Below are 25,656 nucleotides of genomic sequence, written 5' to 3' on the forward strand. Positions count from 1 at the left end.
ATCAGACGGCCGCAACAAAATAAATAGGCGCTGATCGTCGTTTGCGATCGTCCTGCTGCCTTGCATATGAATATTAAAAGTCTCAAAAGCGAGAAAACTTATGTGAGATATGTCTCTACACAAATCATTACTTGCCATATACGCATCTGGCCCTTTGTTGAATAGAACGTAAAAAAAAAAAGAAGTCATCTAGGCAAAAATTACGTGCGAAGATAGCAGACGACACTACAGGTTTATAGCAAGACGCGTTCTTGAAAGACTGCACACAGCAGCACAAATATCGTTTCTTTTGTTATTTGAAATGGAGAACACGCCAAGTTCAAAACGTTGTATGGGTGATTGTTTGGCGTGATTCGTAATAAATCGTAAAGCTATCGGACGACCGGCCCTGTGGCGCACTGCATTGTACCTACCGTAGTTTCTCCAGGCAGACAATGTGCTGCAGTTTCTCGACAAATTGTACACAAGCTGAGCAAAATGGAATTTAGCTTCTTCACAGCAATTTTTCACCGAGTAAAAGGGTGTCCCGTTTCATACCTATAAACGTCCGTAAGTACTTTGCGACTTACGTTGTACGCAAACAATAATTACCGACATCTGTCTTAATTGCGTGAGCTTCCTTCCCTTAACACTTTCCTTGCCTGTCAAGAACAGGGTACACAGCGTTAAAAAACATAGCTTTCAGTTCGCTACCCTGCACTGGGGAAGTGGTAATTAAGAGGAGAGAGAAAGACGAACAGGAAAAACATAGATGGCGATTATTGCTTGGGGACAAGCGCCAAAAGGTGAAAACTTTTCTTAGGGTGTATATTAAGCAAGCCTGCTGGCACTATATCAAACGAAAGCGGCTTCAGCAATAAATATTTCATACACAAACATGAATAATGCAGACAAAAGGATGTAGATGAAATGCGTCGAACCGGCATGTCCATATTTGTTGTTCTCGCGACTTCAACATGTTGACATTGAGGAAATTGCTCCACACAATCAAGAGTTAACATAAGGCCGGTTAGACGAAGTGAGTTGCATCGTTACCGTTTCACCTACCGCTGCCCCACCCCTTCCCCAACTACGCATGCGCAGCCGTCAGCAGGCGGCATCGGTAATGTTTTTGTGCTAAAGCATCCTGCTGCCCTCTTTTACTAGTGAATCTGCAACTACTACTTCGCACAGTCGGCCATGACGATGAACCCTTTGTTACACGTGCAGGTCTATACTGCACGTGTAATAAATGCTACTGGCCGAGTCCACAGCTAGTAGCCATCTTTTGTAAGCCCTACTCTATGCCTAGACTTCTACAAGCTAGGTGGTAGCTCAGCTAATGCCCTCTCCACTTATGGCTAGTAGCCACTTTGGCAAGCACGGCTGGAGCTGCGGTGCAGATATTCAATGTGCAGACTTGTTTCAGCTTCGCAGGTGCTATAGTTAGCTCTACTTACCATGTTTACGATCCTGGAAGGTTGAATTCTTATTTTACGCATCACTACAAAAGCACAAGAAAAGCAACGACCACAGTAAAATTATCACTTTGAATGTGGTCAGTGTCTTTCTTGTGACAAGCTAATTTCTAACAAGATGAGCTGTTGTCGAGCCCTTGATTTCGTGCCACTGAATTATTGCACAAATACCAAATTGATAATAATTTAAACAAGTAATAAATACAGTGCAACAGAAAACTTTTAATACAAAGCACCAGTACCGAAATAGTTATCCCAACATTCACAAAGAAATGTATTTGCGCTTTATGTATTGTACTCCCACTCCTTGTAAACTGCTCCTCGTAAACTGCAAGACAATACTTTTAACCTAAGCTCGTGCAAGTATGAGCATTTTCAGTGATCAAATGGCATCAGCACTAACGAACTTCAATGTTGTAAGGGTTGGGGTCGGGCATTAAATTGATGGTAGCTGGCCCAGGCCGTCGTCCAACTCAGCCACGCTGAGGACATTGTTGAAGGGAGAGACTTGTTCTCATCGAGAACGAGGAATATAGGATTTATTTACAGTATCTACATCAGAACGTTACAGTTCACCAGTCTAGCATGACTGAAAGAGAATGCACACTGAACAGCCGACGACGGCTGCTTAAGTATACTCTGTCCTCCCAGGACCCCTAGGTGTCGGAAAGCGGCCGTTCAACCATCGACCGATGGGAGCGTCAAAAGTCATCGTAGCCGACCCGCCTTTGAGGGGGAGGGTTTACGCACTTCCGCACATGTTTCACTGACCACACCGAAGTGAGATGGTTCTTGCAGACAAGGGTACTGCCCCGAGCAGGCGCCTCTTGATCCCAGTGTTGACTCCGCAGACAGTGGTCGCCGCGTCTGTCCATTGACTGACGACTTCTCAGACCCATGAGACGGCGCCGCAAAACACCTTCTTCCAGGAGTACCCCTGCTCCAAACAAACCGTGACAGTGACGGCGAATCCACTAACAATACTTGGTCCACCGACTGCGTCCAGACATACCGGCACCGCTCGCTTGGGGACGCGGCGTATTGTCGTCCTTACAAAGCGAGTAGCCGCAGCAGACATGCCGGCGCCAACGGGTTGTTGACGAGGCGCATTCTTTATTTCCCAAAGCGAGTCATCGCAGCGGGCCGGGCAGAGTTCGACGGTCGCTTCCCCGAAGTTCGCCAGCCCCTGCAGGCCGATCGTATCAATGCGTACCAAAGTTGGCAATGAAACATCATTGGAGGTTTTGATACAACGTATGACATCTGTCGCTACACATGTGCAGCAGAAAAAGCGACTTTTCATTCTTCCCCTTTATTTTTAAGAATTGAAGATAGAGCTTAAAAGAGTGTAGCAGTTCAGCCTAAGCACACACTGAGTGCATATGCCGCATTGCAGTCCACCCATTTTGTTTAGCCATTTTCAACATTCGGCCACCATGCCCGTAAATAGCTCTACCTTTTCATTTTCCAGAGTCAGAAAGGACCATTGTTTTGTGATAGAAGTGTATCAGTATTAGCACACCATACCATGCATGACGGCTATAGCAGCGCACTTAATAAGCATGTCTGTCTAAAATAGTTCAACGATTTTAGACAAACAGATTAGCACGATTCTGTTTCCCTTGTTCCACAGGCCATGAGCAGGTTCCACTGCATGTGCTCCTATCTGCCAGTAGACTTGCACAGGTATGAAAATGCATGGATCCATATGCAAAAACTGCATATACCATTTCCAAGATTAGCACTCTAAACAGTTACATGCAGTACTAATGGCAGCAGAACTGAGTGCAAGTGTGTGGAGAGTGAATTATTAGAAAGATAAAACAGGATTTTGAAAGGCTGTTTGCTATCTCCACACAGACACAACCTTGCACAATGGCCCATAGATGTTTAAGGAAGCAGTAAAAAATGAAGTTTATGTGATTTAGTATGGATGCCATGAATATGACTAGTACAGTGGGCCCTTAGTAAATGCTCCTTCTTTACAGAGAACTTAGAAGTCTTAATTATCAATGCAACAAAAAACAAAAATGTCTTAGTTAACTTGGTAACTAAAATATTTATAAAATGCATACAGGGACCAAGAAGCTTTTTTGAGAGCATTATTAAATGTAGTACACTTGATTTTCAGATAAAGCAAGCAGTGCAGAAAAATAACAGGCTATGACTTTGACAGGACTATTAACTTAAAAGGCTGGAAAGGTGCGTTCACAATGCTCCCTTGAATATATCTTTACAGTCACAAATGTTCTAAAAGACTTATTTTGCTTAAATCATGGCTGTAAAATGCGTACCATTGTCACAATGCACACATAAAGACTGATTTGTGGTGCTTTCAAAATTTACAATTTGGAATTACAACTTAACTGTGGTTGGCCTACCACAAAAAGCTTGTGGGCCCTTGAGTCATGTTTTGATTAGGAGGTCCACTATTTCTGTTCACCAGAAATGCTTGATTTTCACCCTGCAATAAATTGTTGTAATCGTCTACGGACAACTGGAATTTCTATGCAGAAACCTGGTCGATGAAATCACAGCTGCAGATCTTCCTTGGAAAGGTGCAGCTGCTTACACAAGGATTTGCAGGCTCAATGATTTCTAGTATTGTGCACGAGTTAAAACAAGACATCAACAGTATAAAAAAAATTGTGCATCAGAATTATTAGTCTCTTCCAAAATCAATCAATGCACCTAGGAGAAGTTCTTTAAGGGAGTACTGACACAAAAATTTTGTGTCCCACTTTCGTGCTTTTTTAGGCATACAGTTGCCAACTCCACACTTATGACATGGAGCCTCAATTCCTTGACTAGCACAAATAATTATTACCTCACATTTTATGCAGCTAGTTGAAAATGCACTCCAAGTGCAGCACTATTTTCTACGAGAATCAGGAGACTATTCGCGTCACCCAAACCATAGTTTGAGTTCATACGATGTCACAAACAACTCGAGCACGAGACAGTTGACTCAATGCAGTAGTCGTGACAAAAGGCCGTCAAAGTGACCCTTCCAATTGTGTACTTCTTTTTGAAATACAGGAGGACTCTTTCGCTTGTTATCCTGTCGAGTGTTGAAAGATTTCTGTTTTCGCAGCATGTCAGTTGCGTCTGGCACAATGAGACCGCCACATCGAGTATTGGCGACATGAATAGACTGTTACACGTCCAAAGCCGCACTACACTTCGCACATATTTTGAGCTTTCGCACTAAGAGGTAATACATTAATTAATAATATTTCTGTATTATTACACAGGTAATTGAGGCTCCATAGCATAACTACTGAGTTGACGTCTATCCATCCTCGGTATAAAAGCGAGACGAAGAGTTCGTGGTACACTTCTAAAGAACTGCTCTCTCGTCAGCACACACAATGACAAACAACCTTATGATTATTCTTTTGATGTCAAATTCACATTGAATATTGGGGAGTTCAAAATGGAAAGGTCATTCTCTTTACTGACAAATAGCACAACATAAATCTCCCTTTCCTGATGCTGACAGCATTTAAACATTGCAATTTGGCTAGCTAGAGTTCAGACTTATATTTATAACTAACCTTAAAAAACTAGAGGTTCCCCATCGATAAATTCAAGCATCGCTTGCTTTCGAAAATACGCCAGAAAACACAGTAAGAATTCCATGCAACTAAGGTTATAAAAATGCATCACGTTTACATTAGAGGTGCAGATGACGCTCAAGCAGCAGTTTTGTCAACCGGCCTGCCGCTGTTTTGATAGTGTGACAGAATATTATTATTATTATATTCAGAAAAAATTGATCAGCTGATCCAAGCAGCACATACAGCTACTTAAATTAAAACAGCAAACTAATAACACATTGGCTATTAACAGCTTTAAGAGGAAACTTTAGCTCAGGCCCAACTCCAACGCGGCCAATTCAAATACATGTAGAAACAATACAGCAAAAACATTTTTCTGAGATAACCTCTGGACCGATTTCAGTGAATTTTTTGCACTTGAGAAAGTTAAATTCTAGTGACTGTTTGAATCGATATTTCGATTTAAGGCCTAAATTTTGTTTAAAAATTATTAAAAATTTGAAAATTTGAAAATTTGAAAATAATAGAAGCACGAAGTGTACAAATTAATAGCTCTGCATCAAGAACAGATATCGCGGTTCTGTACAGGCATCCATAAGATCATTCAAGACGGACAAATTAGATATGTCAATTTATATTTTAGGCGATTTTGTTACGTTGTGTACAAGGGTTCTGCAAAAGCTGTATTTCCAAATTACTGAATTTTTTTTTAGAATCATGTGTGACATATCGATTTTGTCCGCTTTAGATGTACTATCAGATGCAGTTCACCGAATTGTGATATCATTTTTCTTTGCTGAGTTAGGGAGTTGTAAACTTGATAGTTTCGCTTTCTGAAAATGTTTGATGTTTGCCAATTTTTAATAAAAAATGACAATCTAAATTGAAAATTCGAAACCAACAGTAACTAGATTCTAAGTTTTTCTTTTAAACGCAACGAACTTTGTCAAATTTGGTGCAGTGGCTGCCGAGAAAAACGAATTCTCCTTTTGTATGTATGTAGATAGGGGCACCGGGGCTAAAGCTTCCTCTTAAGCTGCACTGGCTTATGTAAAGGAAACAGATTAAATGTGATGGCTCACTACTCAACAAACAAAATGAACTTTGTTTTGGCCTTGTTTCTTGTCCCAAACTTGTCATTGGTTTTTCTCTGCAGCCAGATTAATCGTACATTACTTCAAGCTCACATTCCATGATAGCTACGAATCCCTTCCTCCAGTGTTTTCCTCTTGCAATGAGAAAGGTAGAATCTCATATGAACAGTGACAGCTTACACAGAAATTCAAATTAGACCTCCGAGTGAAAACAGGTGCTCCGTAAAAAAAAAAAAAAAAAACTTAATATGCTCGGAACAATAAAAATGGAAAAAAATGCAGACTATATTGACCGCACGTTGCACTGTGACAACACTGCGACACAGCTGTCTTGACAGTGATATGGGATAGTGCAGCGAAGAAACCATTCAGTAAAAACAGAACAAGGGTCAACTGATGGTTAGGGTATCTTACATCAGCAAATTTTTCAAAATAAATTATATGCATTCAACCAAACAATACAGACAAAAGTACTCTAAAGTTCACCAGGATTTGCGGATAGGCTTTTCACATTTCAGACCGGAACATTGAAAGAATCACACAGTATTGAATTTATTAACCTTGAAATTGCAAGTTTCATTTAGCTAATGTGCAACGGTGACTTTTTTTTCTTTGCACTCAAAATAGCATGCAGTGCCGGACAAATTTTTTTTATCGACCTTAAAATTTAAATTTTCATAAAATGTTGCATATGCATGCCTTTGAGCTGCTGACGGTTTTGTTTTACTCCCTTGTGGCTTCCCTTGAAACAGCATAACAAACTCATCATCATCATTGTGCAAGAAAGGCCTCAGCTACAGGTGGCTAAGGTGGCCGTTGGCTTTGGCGACTGCACTTGTTTTCGGCCTACCGTTGGTATTATTTGCATTGCCGTAATGCCTACTAATTGGATGGACACCGTTCCATCAGCTAAATGTGGAGTCATTAGCAGTATGCTTTTTTTTTTCCGGTTTGGGGAGGTCAACGAACGGTGTTGCGGCGACTGTCATGCGATATTGTTTTGGTTTCGCTTATTTTCCCTCTGCCTTCGAAGCCTGCACGAGTGTTATTTACGCGATCATGTTTTAAAACAGTGCATGCATCGTGATGAATATAGTGTCACAACCGCATATCGAGTCGGTAACGGAAATACAAAGCTCCCGTCGTAGCCTCAAAGCCAGTACCATATTCAAGTTGCAAAGAGGCAAAAGAAAAAAAAATTGGCAGTGGCTTAGCTCGGATATACGCCAGGATATACGTAGCGAAAGCTAAGGCATAGCATGGTTAGCCTTGGTTAATCTTGATTGCAAGTCCAAGTTAGTCTGGTTGTCTAGCTATGTCGCGGCGTTTAGCCAGTCGTTCGGCGCGCTGTTCGTCTGTTTCCTGGGCGATTCGTTTCCTCTTCATATCGTTCCGATGTCGATTCCAGGCCTCCTCCTGCTTATCAGAATTGTCGCCGTACGTTTTGCCGCCTCAACTGTGGTTACGGCGCACGCGAGCTCTCCTTTTCAATCCTTTGATATGTTATCAGGAATGCGACGCAGCTGGCGAACCGAGCGGAGGCGAGCGCAACGACGAGGAACGCGGTAGGACGTCATACCAACGGCGCCGGCGGAAAGGCGGGGTGCTGCGCAGCGGCGGAACACCTGTGCTACTAGTGGCGCATGACCAGTAGTGACTAGGGAGCCAGAGAGAGAGAGAGAAATGTGCGCGGCGAGGCGCGCGTTGCGACGTCATGTGCCTTCTCGGAGCACCGCCACGGCGAAATCGCAAGTTCGTGGCCAGTAAAGCTTTCACTTTAAGATGCTGCTAAGAAAACGAAAAAAAAAAACCTTGCAATCTGAAACAGCCTTTGAACTCGACAATCCTAAACGTTAACTGACGTTCGTGCCGTATCCCTTCAGTCATGTAATAAGATCACTCACCGAACCGAAATGAAGCGGTGTTGTTGCAGCCGTTCTCGCAAACATGATCCGAAGTTCTTCACTCGAAAACCCATATCACTTTAAGCAAGCGAACAGCACGAATGAACCACCGTCACCGCTGCCGAAAGTTTCAAAATCGGCAAAAAGAGCGCAAAGCGGCACCGTGTGATAGGCGGATGGATGCTATGAGCGTACCCTTTGGAACGGGGCGGTGGGTTGCGCTCCCAAACACTTGTTCTTATATTGCCTAATGCCCTACCTATGTTAAAAAAGAAAAGAATAAGCAAAAAGAATAGCATGGAGAATTCTCATTACCAAACTTTCTGAACGCTTATTGGGAACTTTGTTTATGTACGCCTCTGTTTGTCGTTTCCCTACACACTATAAGAACAGTTTACACCCTTTGGAGTGCCCCTTCTGCCACACAACGATAATCGTCATCTGCCCTGCTTGCGTTTCCTTTCTTGAAACTCGGCGCTCGCTACTTTCCTGTCGAGAATGCTGCGTCACACTGATAACGCGCATGCCGTTCGTAACTGGGAAGTACCGGGCTCGCAGCGTTAAAGAAAGGAAACGCAGGCAAGACAGATGACGATTATCGTTGTGGGACAAGATACGCCCCAAAGGGTGTAAGTTTTTCTAAGAGTGTAAGAAAAGTTTACACCCTTTGGGGCGTATCTTGTCCCACAACGATAATCGTCATCCGTCTTTCCCGCGTTTCCTTTCTTTAACGCTGCGAGCTAGGTACTTCCCAGTCACGAACGGCATGCGCGTTATCAGTGTGACGCAGCATTCTCGACAGGAAAGTAGCCAGAGCCGAGTTTTCAAGAAGGGAAACGCCAGCAAGGCAGACGACGATTATTGTTGTGGGACAAATACATACCCCAAAGGTTGCAGCCGTTTTAAGAGTGTGTAAGCAAATTACACCCTTTTGCCCCTTGGGAATGCCGGCATATTGTGACTTTGGATTAGCGTCGTTCTCGGAGGGCCAGTCCTTACATTTTGGTCCTAATTCATTAATAAGCCTAACGGGAGCGAGCTCGTCTAGCCCTGTGCCTGTGCGCTTAGGAATTTTCACTTTGGCTTTCTTCCAGTTGAAATTTGTCAGCACCAGCTCCTTTTCCACCTGGGTCTCTGTCAGACTCTTTTTTTCTTCAAATACAACCTCGTAATTGCCTTGGAAAGATTCGGCTGTTATTTTTCCGATGTAGTTTAGTGCGGCTTCCCCATCCAGTTTGTTCCAGATTGTCGCCATAGGTGTTCTGTGGCGCCACGTCGCGGCCGCAAATATTTTCCGGATTATCTGCTTCACGCGCGCGCATTGCATGGGCCTCCGCATCGACCTACTGATGATACTCTAGTACACGAGAATTTATTCTATGAGTGAGCTGTCATGCTGTGATGGGCGAGCAGGTAAACAAACTCGCTTCCCTGCTGCTGTCGCTGTTGTAGCAGCACGTTTGTACACACGAAGGAGAAAAGGTGCGGGGGAAGAGGAGGACTTTGTTTTTGCTCTGGCGGCCTCCCTCCATCCAGTGCTTTAGTGCCGAGCCCTCTAAATTGATGCCTCCCGCCTTGTAACAGTATGTCATGCGCGTAACTTTGCATCTGTGGTCGACATTGTAATAACACTAATACGGTATATTACACAGGTAGTCTGTCTGCTGTTTTTAGGACATCTGTTACGAGCTACGCGGACGAACTCTACACACTCGGGATGTTTACAGCTAAAAGAACATTTTTCCTGGTTGCGTGAGGAGCACATGTACTTTGTGGCAGTCACGCGATGAAGTGCTCAAGGCAGACATCCCTGCATGTTTGTACCGTCATTTGTCCAATTTGTTTTACTTTGCCACTGCTGTCGTTACAGCTTCTGCTGATGTTAATTGTGCCCGTCAAGATCTAGCCAATCTTTGCACCGTTGACAACAATTAGCTGCAAGTGCTGATTGCTGCTGGTTGGCTCAGTTCAGAATCTGGCAGGTATATCCATTTGCTCTAGGCATGCTGATGCTTCTAATACTTGAGCTGCTACAATAAAGGAAGGTTGAATTAAATGTTGTTTGAGTGATGCGTGACACCCTATCACTGTTGTGCTATACAGGTGGCAAGGCATCTTCAGATTTAGGCCATGAAGGCTGGCCAGTTATCTGTTGGAAGTTCCCACAATGCATTAAATGCGCATATAAAATTGTCTAGGCCAGAACTCTTATAATACTGTAGTGCCCTTGGTGCCTGATGCCATCACAAAAGAAACTAGAAGAATCCAGAAAATTTGTGTCCAGCGAATAGCTCATGAGGAATCGCATAATACAGGTCTTCAACGTCCTGTGAAAACGCGTACACATTGGCTCCAAGTTCCATGTTCTAAAGTCAGCATGACTTCTCTAGAGCTCTGCACAAGGAAAGGGTCATCTAGGGGTAACTGGCATAAATGGCGCTTCAGGTAGTGCCCTACTTGCATCTGCCATGTCTTCTTCTCTGAGACAATAGCCCTAAATGGGCAGTCAGGCCTCGTGACGGAGTGCTCAGCGCCATTAGGAACAAAATCGAAGACTTTGGTGAAGTTAGCTTCAGTTGTGCAACCGGAGTGAATAGTGGCCAGTTTCTATAACTGTTGAGCTTTTATCTTCATTCCACTGTCGTTAGTTTCAACAACCAACCGTATGTACAACGCAAGGGTATTTGCATTGGATCATCGCTCGCTCCTATTCTTTCAGACATCTTTCTCAGCACCTTTGACAAGTGTGTAAATAGCATTCTGAATCAGTCATGTGCTCCTTCTATAATGAGGTATGTCGATGACTACCTGGTGGTCGTTAACGAGGTTCCAGGGTCTAGGCTAGATGACACTGTAGAATCTATAATTAACACATTTAGACATGTGTCGGAGGCTCTAAACTTAACGTGCAAAAGGCCTTGTGATAACAGCATTCGCTTTCTGGACCTCAATCTCACTCTAATGAACACGCATGTCTGTTTTGAATACCAGCCGAGGGTGAACAAGCAGCTAATTTCATACGACACTGCGCACTCCAAGCTAGTAAAAAGAGGAGTTGCAATGACTTGTCTAATAGAAGCTCTAAATAAGTCTTGCAATCACAAAGTAGAAAGCAGTTTCAATAACCAGGTTTCAAGGCTACGCCTAGCCGGTTTCACTTCACTCTTGATCTCTAGTGTCTGTGATAAGCTTCTTCAAAATATCAAACAGGCAAGAGAGGGCACTAACACAAAAAAGCCATTTGATAGGAAGAGAGTACATGTGATTCCATATTGGCACAGGGTGTCCTTAAGAAGGTGGCGCAGAGGCACAGTGTTGATCTTCTCTTCAGTGCACCGTGTAAGTTGGACAAGATATTCCCTATGCTGACAAAGGCAAAACCCGAACCATGCGTTAAGAAACATGCAGCGCAGTACACGGCTTGCAAAAGTAATGTCGTATATGAGATACCCCCAAGTTGCCAACAGGTTTATGTCGGCCAAACCGGACGGTGTCTTAATGAAAGGGCCCGTGAGCACAATTGGGCCATAAATAACAATGCGGGGGGCCATCTGGCAGAACACTGTAAACATCACAATTGCCGCCCGTATCTTCGTGACACCAGGTTTCTGGCACGGTCTAGAGATAGGCTAGAACGGGAGATATTAGAAGCTTTCTACGTTGCAAAGGCCGAGAGCATGCGAATTAGCTGCCCTTCAGTGACGCTTACCGAAGAGAGCATTTCTAATGAGATAGGGAGGTCGGGATGTCACGATGGGCCATTCTAGGTTCTATCTATTTAAAAGCCTGTTTCTTCAAAAAAACATTTAGTTGGAAGTAGCGCCTTGTCCGCCGTACATGTTCCTCTTTTAGTCCGCATCTTCGTAGCGCTCTTTTCTTCAAGTATGCAAAACCAACTCGCCCACATCAAGCTTCTGCTGCTTCCCCATAGAAAACTTACAAAAGCTTATGGTGCAGCAGCTTTTCATTGTTATAACCGATATATTGTTAAAACCGGTATAGTTATAAGTGGGTTCGACTGTACATCTCTCTTGCGGTGGTGCAAAGTAAAACAAAAGCACTGCGGACATTCGGGCTACATGTTATATTATTTCACTGAACTTTAATTCGTCTCTTGAAACAATAAATTACACAAATAACACATGTTGCCTTGAATAATTCTTGAAGTGTCACTATGAGCAACACCACAGCATACACATGTACGTAGGCACTCTTTTTTTTTGGGGGGGGGGGGGGGGGTTTAAATGCCAAAACCATTTTCTGATTATGAGGCACGCCGTAGTGGAGGACTCCGGAAATTTCGACCACCTGGGGTTCTTTAACGTGCACCTAAATATAAGTACACGGGTGTCTTCGCCCCCATCGAAATGCGGCCGCCGTGGCTGGGATTCGATCCCGCGACCTCGTGCTCAGCAGCCTAACACCATAGCCACTGAGCAACCGTGGCGGGTGTAGGCACTTTTGCTGATATAAGTCATCCCCTCATGTTGGGGCACAGGCCCATGAGGAAAAGGGCAAACGGTGTTTAGTTTGAAATGTGAGGTCTTTCCGCGGTGTGTAGCGATGTAATTTTAGCATCCTTGATTATAAGCGCACATTGTATGCACTGCGCTTGTCAGCTCAAGATGGCCAGACCTCGAGGGGCCCCTTAATGCAAAAGTGAAGGAATATTGGGTGGGGGAACAAGTGACTGGCAATTATGTCATGAACTCTAGAATTAGAAGATGAGAGATGTGGCAGACTTCATGGAAAAAAAATTGCCTTTGAGTTATGAACACTGAACACCTTCTTCTGGAAGGGAAATAACAGGAAGTCGACCTGGAAAAGTCGTAATGGGGACACAGGAAATGAAATAGATTTCATACTCTGTGCCAACCCTAGCATAGTGCAATTTGTAGAAGTGTGAGGTAGGGTAAATAGCAGTGATCATAGTTTAGATAGGTATAGGATTGTCCTCAATTTGAAGAGAGAAAGACCAAATTAGTTAAGAGGAAACAGGCCAGCCAACCTAGACAAAGTCAGGGTAAATGTGGATGACAAGACAGGGGTAATTGGAGATCACTGGGAGAGGCTGCTCAGGGTCATTGAACAATAGCACATACTGAGTGCCGCATACCCAGTGACCCAACCCAGAATCAAAGAAGTTTGTTGAATAGCAGCACATACCCATTGTTACATGCTCAGCGACCGAAGTTGGTCCGGCAGTTAGTTTTGAACCCAGTTCCCAGGGACAGGCGGCAACCAAATGCTCTACCCATTTGACCATAGACTACACACCGACCCAAGTTGGCAGGAAAGAGGGTATGTGTAGTCATAAATACATACGTACAGACCTACCGCTAAGTGGGTAAAGTTCTTAAAGACCGCTGTTGCATTAAAAATGAACTTTGGACAAGCAATGTAATGTGTAGGGCAGGTAACCGACGGCCTATAGGGGTTACTGAATTGGTGCCAACGGAACTGACGTGCAATCGTGGACAGCAGACAGCTAGTGTGAGGAAATAGAAAATTTACTAGCACGGGATGGTATCATCTGGCGCAAGACATGGGGTGACTGGAGAACCTAAAGTTGACATTAAATAGGCTGATGGCAATGACCCTAGGATGTTGCAATAACTTTTCATTAGTTAGACTACACCAATAGCTTTAAAATGCATGAGATGAAAAAGTGTCTCAAATATGTTCTTCTGTCGTAAGCCTTCCACAAGAAAGAGGTTGCCCTGCTTTCGAGTATTCAATGTGGATTGTCCTTAGTAGCCCTTTAGGAATACTGAACCGGAAGGGTTATTTTGTGTTCCTCGGCTATGCATTGCGAAGTTCCCCTGTATTTATTCTATACCTTTTGGTCTGATGCTGTAACAGGACTGCAATCGCCCCACTTGTTTTTTGCAGGCCTCACAAATGCAATGAGCCTAGCTGAAAGTATCACTGCCAAAATGGCATGCCACACCCCTTCAAAGGTCGTTGGTCATGTCGATGTTGGCATGCAGTGCAGCTTGCCTGTGGCTGACAAGTCTGTCGGCTGCTCGTTGAAACCAGGGAGGGAGTCTAGGAGCGTGCAGACTACGGAGGCTGTGGAACAGTTAAGCTCCAGCTCAGGTAGGCAGTGACCGGCACTTACATTCGCTTGCTTGTGTGGTAAATGGCCAAGTCTGCCTAGCTTGGCACGACTTGCTCAAGTGTGTGTGACGTGCTGCTGAGGACAAATTAGCAGGTTTTTTATTCTTGTCTGTATACTTATTGAGGCAAAATGCAAAAATAATGCTCTGCTGAGTACATTGAAGCACCTTAGATTGCAGGGCTTAATGCAGAGCCATCTTGACCTGGTGTTGTTGTAGCCCTTACATCGCTTTATGATAACCTTACACCCAGTGAGTCTCTTAGTTATGTATAGATCGGTGTATGAGTGTAAGAACATGAATATAGATCAATGCAGAATGTAAGCTTACCTCTGGGTTTGATGTGAGTAAAATTCAAACAAATTTATTTAATGCAGTCAACTATAAAACATACCTTGTCTTGTCAATATGCTCATTCATTGAGGGAGGCAAATACTGCTCGGGAAATGTAAGGATTCTTGTCCTGGGACAGGTTTTGGTCATGACATCCTCCAGCACATCATTGGTGATGACTAAGCTGGACTGGCAAGGACTGGCACCCAAGGTGCATGCAAGCAATCACTTCAGGCGACCTGTACAAGTCTTGAGATGAACGCTGGCTATACGTTGGTTTTGGTCCTCTCCCGTCGATAACAGCTTCAGGTTTTCTGTGCCGTGTTTACAGACTGCAGTGGCCGTTGGGACCTCTCTCTCTTTTGGACCACCAGTTTGTCCCAGTGGATAGTTATTCTTCCTCAGCAGTTTTGTTAAAATGTGCTATCAACCTTTGCTGATGTGAAAACGGAAGCCTCTTCCCTCTGAGAAATGGGGCACTAGTGAGCAATTCAAGTGCCTTTGCCATGAATTGAATCTGCCGTCATCAGGAGAACTTGTGCACGGTGCTCACAAAAGAATTCTATCACAGTGTGTTCAAGTTGACTGTCAACAGGGTAGCCTTTTGCACAACAAAGCCTCCAGTGAAAATCGACATTTGCTCTGTTTTACATTCTATTCACAGAAATGGAACGACGCACTGCCACAATCTTGCTTTGCACTTCCAACCATTTTATCACATTGTTTTCAAATGCACTTGTAAAGCCCTGACATTTTATTTGCACCTCTAGCAGTATTAACTTGTGTTTGGAGGGAGAGAGAGAGACAACTTCATGTAGTCGCCTGCAGAACGACACCATGACTAAATGGCGCCGTGACGCGGGCCCTGACGTCTTCTCAGCAGGTGGTCTCTACTCAATTCCAGCGCGTGTTACTCCCGCGGTCGGTCGCCCTGAGGGGCAACGTTCCGTCAGTTTCGCTCGGCCTTTGTCTTTCAAGAGCCGCCGAGACCTGCAGGACGGCCCAGGTTTGACTTTCGTGGTCGTAGCATTCCGCCACAGCCGCGAGTTGCGGCGGAATCGTTGTACTTGTCGAAGCCTCATTGGGGAACTTGGTGCAATCCCATAGGATGTGCGTCAGGGTGGCCCTCTCCCGCTGGCACACGCGGCACACATCACTCACATATAATTTAGGGTATAGATGAGTCATTAACACTGGGGTGGGTAAAGAACCAGTTTGCAATTGTCTGAACAGCACCGCCTCCGCTCGGCTCAGCCCCGGTTGCGGGGGTGGGAAAGTCCTTCGAGCCAGGCGGTGGAACTGTGTAAGTTCATTGAACGTCGTCATGCGGTCCTTTGCACTACACCACGTTGGACGGTCGGTTGCAGCGGTGCGGTTGGTTAGCGCTCGCGCCACTGCGTGTACTGTCTCGTTGTGGTTATCGTGCTTCTCGGACGCATCGTTGCCCGCGTGCTTGGACAGAGTTTGCAAATTTGGCATGTTTGTCACAATAATGACAAGAACGATGATCCTTTCTCCACTTTGACAACTACAAACGAGAAAACATTGTTTTGTTTCGCTGTATACTACATGACAGACACAGGAAGATTGTGCTAGTTATTTTGCGACAACTGACCAAAGCCCAACCCTTCCTTGGTAATTCAGGTGCATGCGGTTGCAGCGTAAGATTTGCAGAAATGTTTACGAAATGTTTAATAAAACAAAGTGGAATTTGAATATGTTCTTTTTCACAGCATAATAATGATACAATCACGGACCGATCTTTTGGACACCCTATATTCTGGGCCTGCCCGAATATTTCGACTGCTATAGTATTGCCACGTACTCCATATAGTGATCACCATGCAAGTGCCGGTGTCCGGTGATGTTTTAAATCAAAAGGCAGAAACTGTAGCGCTTCAGATGAACATTGAGGGTTTTCAACTTAGTGTAAAATGTTAAGGGGCCCCTCACCAGCTGTGGCCATTTTGAGCTGACAAGCACCTTGTATACAATGTGTGCTAGCGATTGTGTCTGCTAAGTATTACATCGCTATGTGCCGCGGAAAGAGCTGAAATTTCAAACCGGACGCTGTTTGCCCTTCTCGCGGGCTTTGCGCTCCCAGCTGGAAAGTTGACGTATATCTCACAAGTGCGCCTACGTACATTGCACTGCTGTAACGTCGCTCATAGTGACGCACGACTCTGTCTGGTCGATGGCAAATTTGTCCAAGAAAGGCGCTCGAGACAAAGAGAGGCCGGCGTGTGACTTAGTGCTAGCACTCAAGCAGGGTGACTCCGATGCGGCACATGGGGTACTCAACTGCGATCGGGATGAAAAGGGGCCAGCGAGCGGGAACACCATGTTGGAGGGGCTAGTAGGCACCTGCTCCACGCGCGCCTCAAAGAGTTGAGGAAACCCGAAATTCGCATGGCTAGGACTAGAGCACACATCCGGGCGGTCGACATGACGAAAGGGCTGTCCAAAGAAGAGATGGCTCCTGGTGGCCGAAAGCAGAGGGTACATACCTCATGCTGTAGGTGTTATCCACGTCGAAGGACATTAAGTCCGTGGCCAGGGGATCAAGCAGGGACGACGGCCGTAAAGGGGCCTGCAGTGATACTTCAGTGAGCACGCTGGAACAGAGTTGGGTGGCAGTTATATGGAAGTGGATCAAAACGACAAGTGCGGCCCAGTTGGTTGGGATTTATAGTAAGGTTTGTTACAGCTCAACACAAGACAAGGACAACGGAAGCTATAAAATGACGACACGGCACTGATTCTCAACTGATATTTTATTGAAGATATGTGTAACATATATGTAGGTGCCATTTGATAACCATGACATGCACAAGATGCAGAGATGCATCGAGGCAACTGTGACAAACTGATGCATAATCAAAATTGACATAGGTAATGCAGTTCCTTGTCATGAAGAGTGATAGATGGTTCACTGATACATGCTTTGTCCCTAATCTTTGTATTGTGAGATTCGGCGTTTTCCCTTGTCAATTGGCTGACGTTTTTAAAAATGACACTAGTTTTTTTAAATTCGGGGCGTCAACCGCACAACTTGCAGTGCTCCGGGAGGTGAAGTGGAGCAACCCCTTGATGAGAGAGCTCATGCTCCCGAAGTCAAACATTCACACATCGCTTTGTGATCACATCGCTACCACAAGATAATAGAATGGCACACACAACCTGCGTAGCAAAAGTCATGTACCTGTTCACATGTTTGACAGTGCATTTTCCCTTCACTTGCTTATCCTTCAGCAAATTATCAACTAACGGGCATATGCAACCTATCTTATGTTTCGCAGAAAAACGAACATTGCTCATTAAGGATAAGAGAGCAAGCTTGGTCCTAGGATTTTTAGCATTTTCTAAGAGTGATAAGAATCCCAGAGAGTAGTTACACACTCCACATTCTCACGATAAGCCATGCTTAATGGCCCAGCACCAGTCTCTGAAAACAGCAAAGCAGAGTCACTGGCTGAAGATACAATGTGGACAAGTTGTTTATCCTCAAATGGATGCAGTTATGGTAAACATCTAAGGGTTGTATGCAGTTATTTCCATATGTTATATGCACATTATTTTTTTCCTTCTGGGCTGTTCTGAAAGAGGATGTAGCTTGTACGTGTTTGTGGGTTATATGGGGAAAAATATGTTATTTCCTAGCCAGCTCCTTGCAATCTCAACTTATGAAAACATTGCCAAAGTTCAATGTGTGATCAAGTGCAAACCCGCTGATGAAGTCTCATACGAGACAAATTTTTTGTGCCAGAGAATCGCAACAACTTTTGCAAGTGCCAAATTAGGCCTCCAGGCCTCAAGTGCTCATTGAGGATAAAAGAGCAAGGTTGGTCCTAGCATTTTTAGTCTTTTCTAAGAGTCGTAGGAATCCATGACAGCAGTTAAACACTCCACATTCCCTCATTTGTGATTTTTTAGCCTTCTGAAAAAAAAAACTTTTTGTAAGCAGACTTCACAACCGGCGACATAAAGCATTCCAAATGCAGAAATATTGAGTAAATTAAAAAGGGCCATTAGTAGTTCCTTGTTTCATCCTACTTAAAATCACCATGAAGATCTCAATAAAAAAAGGCAGCTTGTTATTAAATTTAGCATCTGTGTTCTTTTTTCGCATTTCATAATAACTCGTAAGTGATTTTGTTTTACTTGTGCAGCGTCAAGGCCCTGTATTTCTCCATCCACTGCCAAACGTGACAACTCAAGGCGAGGATGCCTCCACCGATGTCACCTGTGTCACTATGAGGCCGATGAACTATTTCTTCTGGAAGCACATGCCAGCGTCCATACTGCCAAGAAGCCGTTTGAGTGCCCTTCATGCCCTCGGAGGTACTCGGACAAATACAGGTTAAAATTTCACCTGCGCAGCCACCCAGGCAAGAAGCCACATCACTGCCCTTCATGTTCTCGGAGCTTCTCACGCAAGCATAGCCTGAATGCCCATGCAATCACCCACACTGGTGAGAAGCCATATCGGTGCACTTCATGCTCTCGGGGCTTTTTTCTCAAAAGCCGCTTAATTGCTCACATGCACAGCCACACAGCTGAGAAGCCATATCAGTGTCCTTCATGCTCTCGGAGCTTCTCACGAAAGAGCTACCTCAATGACCACCTGCTCATCCACACAGGCGAGAAGCCATTTAAGTGCCCTTCATGCTCCGAGAGCTTCTCACTCAAGGTCCACCTGAAAGCCCACCTGCGCACCCACACAGGCGAGAAGCCATATCAGTGCTCCGTATGCTCTCGGAGCTTCTCGGCAAAGCACCACCTGGAAGTCCACGTGCGCACCCACACAGGCGAGAAGCCATATAAGTGCCCTTCATGCTCTCAGTGCTTCTCACGCAAGTGTTACATCAAAATCCATATGCGCACCCACACAGGCGAGAAGCCATATCAGTGCCCTTCATGCTCTCAGAGGTTCTCATTCAAGTCCAACCTCAGGAGACACATGATGCGGGAAGCCATATCAGTGCCCACTCTGCTTTCAGAGATTTTCGTTACAGAATGCCCTGAAGACACACCACTGCATTCATACAGGTGACTGGCCATATAGTTTCACCATCTGCTCCAGGTCCTCATCACTTGAACAGACTTAAAAGAGCACAGCACCATGATACTGTAGGGTAGGTCAACAATCTCTTTGAACTAGAGTCGCAATTAAAAATCTACATACGTGCAGCATGTTACGTAGTGTTCAACAGCATCAGGTAGCACAAGCGTCTCCACATGCTCCTAAGCGGAAGCTTTCGCTCGGGCCCCACTCCGATGCTGCCTATTTATACGCATGTAAAACACAGTAATGCTTTTCTGAGATAACCAGTGGGCCAATCATAACGAAATTTCTTACATCCGAGACATAAGACTGAATTCTGGCGACTGCCGGAAGGAGATTTTTGGTTGAAGGCCTGAATGTTATAACAAGAATTTACAAAGATTGTTCAGCTTCAAAAAAACATTGAAGCACGATGTTTATAAATTTGTAGCTCTGCACCTGGAATAGGTATCATAGTTCTGTAAGCTGTATATGATAATCATCCAAAGCGTACAAATTTGTTGTATCAATTTATATCTTTCGCAAACTTGTTACATTGTTTACGGGGACTTTGCAAATGTCATCACCATCAGCCTATATTACGTCTACTGCAGGTTGAAGGTCTCTCCCTGCGACCGGCAATTACCCCTGTCCTGCGCCAACCGATTCAAACTAGCGCCTGCGAATTTATTTATTTCATCAGCCCTCTTTGTCTTCTGCCATCCTAGACGGTGCTTCCCTTCTCTTGGTACCCATTCTGTTACCCTAATGGTCCAACGGTTATCTAACACATTGCATGACCTGCCTGGCTCCATTTTTTTCTCTTAATGTGAATTAGAATATCGACTATCCCCATTTGCTCTCTGATTCAAACTGCTCTCTTTCTGTCTCTTAATGGGATGCCTAGCATTCTTTGTTCCATCGCTCTTTGCGCGGTCCTCAACTTATTCTCAAGCTTCTTTTTCAATCTGTAAGTCTCTGCCCCATATGTCAGCACCAGTAAAATGCATCGATTGTGCACCTTCCTTTTCAATGATAAGGGCAAGCTTCCAGTGAGGAGCTGACAATGCTTTCCATATGCAATCCAACCCATTTTTATTATTCTATGAATTTCCTTCTTATGGTCAGGTTTCCTTGTGATTAGTTCACCTAGGTAAACATACTCCTTCACGGACTCTAGAGGCTGACTTGCGATCCTGAACACTTGTTCCCTTGCCAATCTATTCATCATTATCTTTGTCTTCTGCTTATTAATCTTCACCCCAGTTTTACATTCTCCCTGTTAAGGTCCTCAATCATTTGTTGTAACTCGTCTGCTATCTTGCTGAATAGAACAATGTCATTGGCAAACCGAAGGTTGCCGAGGTATTTGCTGTCGATCCTTAATCCTAAGCCTTCCCAGTTTATGCCTTTTCAGTTGGATGAAGCTTGAATGCTTCATCCATGCATGCAGTGGAGAGATTGTTTCCCTTTCTGACCCCTTTCTTAATAGGTTTCTTTCTACTTTTCTTGTAAAGAATCAAGGCAGCTGTGGAATCTTTGTAGATATTTTCCCAAGATATTCACACAATCCTCCTGTACTCCTTGATTATGTAATGCCTCTGTCTGCTCGTGTCTCTGCTGAATCAAATGCCTTTTCGTAACCTATGAAAGTCATGACGGATGTGATCCATTGTATAGAATATCCCTTCCTGAAACCTGCCTGTTCCATTGGTTGACTAAAGTCCAGTGTTGCCCTTATTCTACTGGAGATTATTTTGATGAATATTTTGTATAATACTGGGTGTAAGCTAATGGGCCTATAATTTTTCAATTCTTTAACGTCTCCCTTTCTATAGATTAGTATAATGTTTGCATTCTTCCAGTTTTCTGGGACCCTTGCAGTCGATAGACGCTTTGTATAAAGAACCGCCAGTTTTCCAAGCATTGTGTCGCCTCCACCTTTGATTAAATGGACTGTTACTCTGTCTTCTCTTGCTGCTCATCCTTGTTTCATGTCATGTAAGGCCCTTCTGACTTCATCGCTAGCTATAGGAGGAGTTCCTGTATTCTGTTCATTACTGTTTCTAATTGAGGTATCCTGACTCCTCTGGGTACTGTACAGGTCAGTATAGAATACTTCCGCTGATTTTACTATATCTTCAAGATTGCTGGTGATATTACCCTGCTTATCTTTCAGTGCATATATCTTGGTTTGTCCTATGCCAAGTTTCATTCTCACCGATCTCAGGCTGCATCCATTTTTTATGACTTCTTCAGTCTTTCTCACATTATAGTTTCGAATATCTCTTATTTTCGCTTTTTGATCACTTTTGACAGTTCCACGAATTCTATCCTTTCTCTTGAGTTGGACACTTTCATTTTTTGTCATTTCTTTATTAGGTCCTTTGTTACATGGGAGAGCTCGTCTACTAGTTACGTTGGCGCCTTGCCTCCCACTTTAATTGCTGCATATGCAGCCAACCTAGTTACGGTTTCATTCATTAGCTCTACGTCATCATCATCTCTCTGTTCTAAGGCGGCATATTTGTTTGCAAGTACCAGCCTGAATTTGTCTGCTTTTACCCTTACTGCCTCTAGGTCGATCTGTTGCTTGAGCAATTTAGCTCTTTTTCTCTTCAAATTGAGGTGAATCCTAGCCCTCACTAACCTATTATCACTGCACTTTACCCTACCTATCACTTCTACATCCTGCACTATGATGAGATCAGCAGAATGTATGAAGTCAATTTCATTTCTTGTTTCACCATTATTGCTTTTCCAGGTCCACTTTAACAAGTTAAGGACCGCACAAAGAGCGATGGAATGAAGAATGCTAGGCATAACATTTAAAAGACAGAGACAGAGCGGTTTGAGTCAGAGAGCAAATGGGTATAGGCTATATTTTAATAGACATAGAGGGAAAAAAAATGGTACTAGGCAGGTCATGTAATGCATAGATCAGATAAGCATTGGACCATTAGGGTGACAGAATGGGTACCAAGAGAAGGAAAGCGCAGTAGAGGATGGCATAAGACTACGTGGTGCGACAAAATTAAGAAATTTGCTGGTGCTAGTTGGAATCGTTTGGCACAGGACAGTAGCAATTGCAGATCGCAGGGAGAGGCCTTTGTCCTGCAGTGGACATAAATAGGCTGATGACGATGATGATGACTGGTACCCTCTCATTAATGCTGTAGAATTCATCAATGTTGCCTGCTATGTCCCTATGGATTAGGAATCCCACCTCGTATTGCTTCTTTTCTCGGATGACTTCTATAGCAGAGGACATCGCCGTTATTCATCAATGTATAAGCCTCACCAGCTTTTGTAATCTTTCTGAGGCCGAGGATATGCCAAAAATGTCTGATAGTTCCTCAAAGAGTCCTGCTATGCTAGCCTCACTCGACAGAGCTCGGCTGTTAAATGTTGACAGGGTGCCACTTATTAGTGGCATATTTGAAAGCCTTGCTTATTACATCAATTTTGTCTGTTTTAGATTTCCTATTCGATGCATTTTACAGAACTTCGATATAATTTTCATTGCTGAGTTAGAGTTGTAAACTTGACGGTTTCATTTTCTGAAGATTTGTGATTTTCAACAAGGTTTATTATGAAATTGATGGCCTAAATAAAAATTATGACCAACAGTCACCAGATTGTATTTCCTTTAACTGCAACAAACCTTATCAAGTTTGGTGTAGTAGTTGTCGAGAAAAACGATTTCTTCTTTCCTATGTATTTAGATGGGAGCGCCTGAGCTGAAGCTTCCTCTTAAAGGGTGCCTGAAACACTTTTTTGGAGTCGCGATGTTTTCTCTAGATCTTTTCTCAACATGTTACAGAGCGAAATGAGTTATGAGAACTGATCCACACAAAGGCTTTTATAGCTGAGAAAAATTTCAAAATACAGTTATATCTTGATATTATGAAGTGGATAAAATCAGCAATTTATTTTGTCTTATTGTGGCTTTTCATTATTAGAAAACTAATCGATGTTCTTTCCTATCTCAAAAACTACTGTTTGCATGCCCCTGCAAACTATGTATGTAATTGTATGTTATATTATTTTTACATTACAGATAACTGAATTATCTGCTTTTTGAGCTCTCTTTCTTTTCCCAGTATTCTCATTGTTACCTATGAAATTGTTCTGTTTGACCAATTCAAGTATTTGTTGGCTCTAGGTTCTGGTTTATGTGGTTCATCCTGGAATATTTGGAGCTTATTCTATTCACTTTTTTTTTTTTTACATGTGGGTGCTTTTCTAGTGGAATTGCTTGTTCACTACGTTAAAACTTTCGACTGTCTGTTTCATCAGAGCATCAAATAAATACCAGTGTTTGTTTGTATTCATTGTCTGTTGTTGGTATTTTTATACTTGAATGACAGCATCCAATAAAGGGATGTTAGCATTTTATTGTATCTGGAGCTGGAAGAGAAGTTTAGTGACGACATTTGGAAGTTCATTATTAGCATAAAAAGAAGCTGTTATAAGTAACATAAATGAGTAATTGTAGATTTGAGTCGAATGTCAAGTCCACCATGCCTAATTCATTCATACATTTAATTGCAACTAATGTACCAGGATTTCTTAAGCACTAGTATGACATATATTTGTAGAAATATTTGTATCAACTTGACATTTTGAGTTGGGCTTATAAACCTGCACTGTATAATATGTTCGTGCTCAGAAGGCAAGAAATTGGGCCAATCCTGTTTTTCGAAATTTGAAAAGGTTCTTTGTGAATTCCAGTTGCGCTGGTCTCTCATCAGGAATTTCCTCACCAACAAAATTGTGCACAGGACATGCTTTTCAAATAACAAATACAAGGATTAACTGTTTTGATTAAGGGTGTGCAAATAGTTGATGCTTTATAGTAGGCACTTTGTAATTGCAAATATATCCTAATGGCCTTCAAACACTTAAAAAGATTACCTGTACAGAAATAAACCTCAAATTGAAGCGAAGGCATGCCTTCAGACACACATGCCTTCAGACTGCGGCACATTGGACAGGAAACTACGAAAACATGTGACTATTATTGCACAAATAATTTAACAAATCAGAAAACATGAATCGCAGGAATATAGACTTGACAAACAAAAGTGTACTTTGTTGCAGCTATATCCGCACTTGTCATCTGCCTCTCACCATTGCTGGTGTATAATCGCTTTTGTGCTTACCTATCACTGTTTTCAGCATGCTTCCAGTGAACTACATCCTTAAGGCAGATTGAAAAATTTTGATAAAAGATGTTCCACGGTGTTTTCCACAGTAGCATTTCTTGATTAGACATTCTGACCGGTAAGTTTTCCATTGCACTAAAAAAAAATAAAAAAAATAATGGGTACAATGAACATTGACTGTCAGTCCCTTTAAAGTCAGACCACACACGTGGGGACACTTGGGTGCAACTCTAAAGCAGCTCGTTTCCTTGTGCCTTGCAGTGCGTTTGTGGTCGGTAGATTGGTCGTGTGCAGCTTTTATCTTTTATTGAGTGCTGTTGCTCTTCTTTGTTGAATTTGCCTTTGTGAATGGGGTGCATTCGGGCTTTCAGCTTGGCCAATTTCTTCTCTTACGGTGCAAAGGTTTAAACTGGTTCTTACGCTTGTTGCTATTGTTGCCAATGAGTTTTGTGCATAGATCAAGAAAAAAAAATTTCTCCATTGTGGGGCTTCCTCTTGCAGATAATGCGTGAGTAGGTGAGCGCTTGCAAATTTTAATGGCACTTTATGTAGCATTTATTGCCTGTTTCTTGACTGTTTCTTGCCTTGCATTTCATACTGTTACTCTGTCTATCTCGAATTTTTGTGGCTAGTGAATCGACGACTTGCTTCAGCAACTGCTCGCCATAATGCAAAGGGCACATGTTCAGTAACCCAAATCTAAACAATGAAGGCGAATATTAAGTAATGTGGCCCGACCACTGATTTACTCGAGCTCAATTTCGCTCTAAAGATTTGGCTTTCTTGAAGTCCAAGAAATTTTCTTAGATTTATGCCAGCTAGATTGCTAAGCTGCTATTTAGTATTGCTTCATTTGATGGTGCTATGCAAGATACTATGTTTGCACAATGTTCCTCACATCTTTTATGTGTGAATATGACCGGTGTAGGCTTGTAGGCCCATACCACTCTTTGTGACCGCACAGAAAGACAGACGCC

The 25,656-nt window shown here is 43.4% G+C and overlaps 1 protein-coding gene across 1 annotated transcript; it reads left to right on the top strand.

Annotated features, from left to right (window-relative positions):
• The first annotated feature begins 9,409 nt into the window (after positions 1-9,409).
• Positions 9,410-23,841, top strand: LOC142589960 (uncharacterized). The gene is made up of 3 exons (XM_075701710.1): positions 9,410-9,497; positions 13,908-14,114; positions 18,637-23,841. Exons 2-3 carry the CDS (start codon positions 13,922-13,924, stop codon positions 19,518-19,520), a joined length of 1,077 nt encoding a protein of 358 aa, XP_075557825.1. The 5' UTR covers positions 9,410-9,497; positions 13,908-13,921; the 3' UTR covers positions 19,521-23,841.
• Positions 23,842-25,656: the final 1,815 nt, after the last annotated feature.

The sequence above is a fragment of the Dermacentor variabilis genome, chromosome 8 (genome assembly GCF_050947875.1).
Source record: "Dermacentor variabilis isolate Ectoservices chromosome 8, ASM5094787v1, whole genome shotgun sequence".
NCBI classification, from domain to species: Eukaryota; Metazoa; Arthropoda; class Arachnida; order Ixodida; family Ixodidae; genus Dermacentor; species Dermacentor variabilis.

Coding starts and splice junctions, on each gene's coding strand:
- LOC142589960 (XM_075701710.1), top strand. CDS start 13,922: ATGAGCCTAGCTGAAAGTATCACTGCCAAAATGGCATGCCACACCCCT. Junction 14,115..18,636: donor ACAGTTAAGCTCCAGCTCAG/GTAGGCAGTGAC, acceptor TTACTTGTGCAG/CGTCAAGGCCCTGTATTTCT.